The sequence below is a fragment of the Trachurus japonicus genome, chromosome 7, assembly GCF_045865225.1.
Source record: "Trachurus japonicus isolate A0001 chromosome 7, Traja_1.0".
In the NCBI taxonomy this organism is placed as follows: domain Eukaryota; kingdom Metazoa; phylum Chordata; class Actinopteri; order Carangiformes; family Carangidae; genus Trachurus; species Trachurus japonicus.
The window spans coordinates 1,894,941-1,899,188 of NC_140913.1; the positions used below are offsets into that span (position 1 = coordinate 1,894,941).

A 4,248-nucleotide genomic window follows, 5' to 3' on the forward strand; every position below is an offset into this window, starting at 1 on the left:
GTGTGTGTGTGTGTGTGTGTGTGTGTGTGTTAATCTTGGATGACTCATTGCACCGGGAGGCAAAGAGGATCAGGGGTCGAAGGTCTGACAGTAGCAACAACAACAACACGGCTGATACAAGTTTCAGACAGGGTCAGTGTGTGTGTCCTTCATCATCATCATCATTAAATATCATACAGTAGGCTACAACATACACCCACTATACTGACATCACAACAACTTCTCACTTTATTTCCACACAGAAAGCTAAAAGGTGCTTCAAACCAAACTCCATTCATAATTTAGTCTATAGATTTAATATTTAGTTGCCTCTTTTCCCGGGGTCATTCATTCCGTCGTCCCGCTGCTAAACTTGATCCAGATGTTCTACACTGGAACTGACACAGATAGCTTTCTTAATGGGAATTTCACTGTTTGACTGTGAGCTTCTCATCTCAGCTGCAGCCACATCTGTCACTTAGCCTACTGCAACGTGTTAGTTTATGATTTAGCCTACTACAGTCCGATCTCACCTGTAACCTACACATCTAAATCTTCATTGGTTCTGATAAACACTGCGGTGTTACAACTAGCCTACAAGGTTTTTTTTTAATGGAGTTTGGTTTGGAGTGCTGAAATAACGGTAACTTCCAGAACTTCCGGGACTTACTGGACCAGGTTGATTGTTTCAGCCGAGTCCAGGATGACGAACACGGTCTGCGGCTGTAGGATCCCGGCCTCCTGCTGCTCCGGCTCGGCTCCGGTTCGGCTCTGCTGTCCGGTCTGGATCTGGGCCGGGGTGAGAGCGGACATTTCTCCAGAGACAAGAGACGTTTCAACGCGCAGAGACCGGACTGAAAATCAAAGTGTTGTGAAATCACCGCCGCATATTCAGTCCGACAGAGACAGCCAGACCTGGATCCTGGAACCGTGTGCGTGTGAGTTGGGGAAGGGAGGGGGACCGACCGGGACCTGGAGGAAGACCAATCCTCCAGGGGAAGAACAAGAACAGGTCTCAGGTTCAAGTCCGCTACTGAGGGGGAATCCTGAACGCTGATAGACTTCCAACCAAAGCAGACAGACAGCCGTGGACACAGAACTACAACACATAGATCAGACACATGCACTCACACTGACACCACATAAACAACACACAGCACGTCATATTCAAATAATAATAGCCTAATAATAATAATAATAATAATAATAATAATAATAATAATAATAATAGGCTCATTATAATTCTCGTCATCATCATTAAAGCTCCCGAATTCCCTAATAACTGTCACATAGCCTAATGAAAGTTTTTCTGTTGATATTAAAATAATGGTTTTAAAATGACTATGTTTTCAATGTTGATTCTTATCATTTGAATGGTGATCATTTACATCTGCGTCTCGTTGCAGTTTTTCTACTTGACTCGGATGTTTTTCTACCTTTTCTATTTCTGTGTCAGTCACCGACAAAAGGCAGCGCTCACAGACTGAACTGATCTCTCCCCGAACCAATCAGCCGCTGTCATAGTCGCTGCCAGCCAATGAGAATGCGGATAGTTTTTCTGCGAGCCAATGAGCTGCAGCTGCCCCTCAGGGATCAGAGAGCGGAGCGGAGTGACATGTTTGTTTGTCTTTGGTGTGACGGGAAGTGGCGGTGGGGGGCGGGGGGTGACGTCAGTCCAGCTGATCAGCCGAGCACAGAGTGACAGCAGAGCCAACCAATTGAGGACACGGTGAAAGTTTTTCCTACCGTATTTACAGTGGGTTTCATCAGCGCTGTGACGTCACGACACAGAATAATGACATTTCTGAGGAAATTGTCCTGCTGGCTGGCCTGGCAGTAGTAAGAGGAAGCAGATGAGGTCATATGAGGAGATGGAAAAATGAGAGCGGGATGAGGAGTGTGAACAGAAGCACAGAGAGACTGAGCTGCATTTTTTTTAATACCAGTTCTTTATGCACAGAAGATCAGACTTAATAATCATAATCAGAGCTGAGTGGTGTTCAAGGAAGTGTTTTTAAATGATGAAAGAAAATACACAGCATTGCCCTACAGCATAACGTGTGTGTGTGTGTGTGTGTGTGTGTGTGTGTGTGTGCTCTGATAAAGTTAATTGTATATAATAGTAAAAAAATATAGATTACAGTCAATTGTGTTTATTTATAATAATAATAATAATAATACATTTAATTTAGAGGCGCCTTTCTTGACACCCAAGGTCACCTTACAGAGCATAAAATCTTAACAACGTTAAAAACAAGACATTGTGGAAAAACAAAACAAAACAATCAAGACAGTGACCAGTTATAAGTTGTGTGCGAGTTTGAACAGGTGAGTTTTGAGTTGTGACTTGAAGGTTGTGATGGAGTCTGACTGTCTTATGTGTGGGGGGAGGGAGTTCCAGAGCCTGGGTGCTGAACAGCTGAATGATCGGGCTCCCATGGTAGCCTACTGAGGCGTGATGTAGGGATAGATAGTAGCCTAGTCCAGCAGAGGTTGAGCGGAGGGAGCGCGAGGGAGTGTATTCTTGGAGGAGGTCGCAGAGGTAAGTGGGGGCTAGGTTGTGGAGAACTTTGTAGGTGAGGAGCACTGTTCCCTCTAAGGTGTTTTACTGTGCAATTGCACACTGCTCCCCACCTCTTTGCCCAGAAGACAAAAAAAGTTGCACACTCAAATATCCCTGACTAGTTTACTGTTTATTTCTCCCTAATGTGCGCTTCAAATGGTGAAATTTATGACCTTAACCGTGGTCTGTAGTGCAACTACGATTTAAGTTTTTGCTTGAGAATTATTATTACTGTTCATATCAAGAATGCTTCTGTGCCAAGAGTTGTTGACACCAACTTGATGTTAGTTATTTTTTTCATATTGTTCATATGGCAATAAATGCAAAATCTATTTTGCCAAAACAATATTGTATTTTGTTATCATTAACTGTAACTGACCTAGATGTGGAGTAGCCTAGGTAATGTTGTCAAAATAATCTGTTATTAATCATTATAGTAATAGCCAATTGTATTGATATTTGAAGTTGGAGAGGTGAGGCCATAGCACCAGCATGTGGACGTACTGTGTACGCTTAAAGGTACAGTATGTAAGAAATATAAAGCAACCAGAGGCGCTACTTGTGAACAGGCAAGGCAGGCAACTGCTTGGGGCCCCGAGCCATTAGGGGGCCCCCGAGGGTCGGGGCCCGAGGGCAGTTTTATCGACAGAAATATCTCAAAATGCGCTACCCGCAGTGACCGCACCCCCCTCCCCGTATCGTCGTATAGCGTCGATTTGCAATGACATCGCAGTAGGAAACCCCCCTAACGGGGCCCCATGTCATTCCGCCGGACCTGATCCCAGCTAACGTCAACCTGTATGATGCACCTTATCACTGGGAGTTTCTAATGAAGCCGAGGGAAAAAGAAGAGTCCACCTGGGAGCAAGACGAGAAGAAAAAAGAGGCTGAAGTAAAAAAGAATGCAAGACAGTGGTGGTAAGTGGAGCAGAGTGTAACGTGAACAGTAAATAACTGTTGAACAAATGCTAATAGTCTAATGTTAGCTTCAGACCAGTGGTGACCAGTTAGCGAGTGGGACTGCACTGGACTGAGGGACTCGGTGCGTGCGGTTCTGGTGCTCCACTCGGTTACGGTCGTTAAGTGACAAAAAAAAAAAGAGCAAGGTTAACTTAACGTTATCTGCTGGCCTCCTCGGCAGCAAGTAACAACACTATTAACTTGCTAGCTAGCAAGGTGACATAGTAAGGCTATGTTACAGTATTGAAGTGAGTAGCCTATTATTATAATAATAATATGAAAGTGTAATATAGTGGTGCTATGAAAGCTATGCCCAAGGAAAACATTTAAAAATCACTCTCTTATCTCTCCTCAGGATTATTATTTAGGTTTCTGACAGCAGCAAATCAGAAGGACAAAGTGCCTCCTCCCAGTGCTGACAGTGAAAACTGTAAGTGTATTGTCATAAAGAATCTTTAGAGGGCATGGCATATGTTATCAATTAAAGTAAAACTGTCTTTTGTTTTTTGTCATATCAGTTGAACGTCCACCTCCAGTGAGACAGCAACACCTGCCCATCATGAAGACGACATGTCACCAGCTTACACCATAACTGGACATTTGGAATAAAAAAAGTTTAAATTTCATACATTTTTTGTTGGTGTTCGATTATTTATAAAATTATGGTGATAAACACTGGTTGGAGGGCCCCCTGGGGATTTTTGCTTAGGGCCCCAGCAGACTCTAAAATCGCCTCTGAAAGCAAC

At 43.7% G+C, this 4,248-nt stretch overlaps 1 protein-coding gene across 2 annotated transcripts in view; it reads right to left on the reverse strand.

Moving 5' to 3' along the window:
* The window catches only part of tfe3a (transcription factor binding to IGHM enhancer 3a), a 31,415-nt gene extending 30,382 nt beyond the window's left edge, over positions 1–1,033 (reverse strand). For both annotated transcript variants that reach the window (XR_015036126.1, XM_085780768.1), the window contains exon 1: positions 650–1,033. Coding sequence is in view for 1 of the 2 variants with exons in the window: in XM_085780768.1 (XP_085636894.1) it covers positions 650–792 (143 nt within the window). In the remaining variant the exon portion in view is untranslated. The remainder of the gene's footprint in view (positions 1–649) is intronic.
* Positions 1,034–4,248: the final 3,215 nt, after the last annotated feature.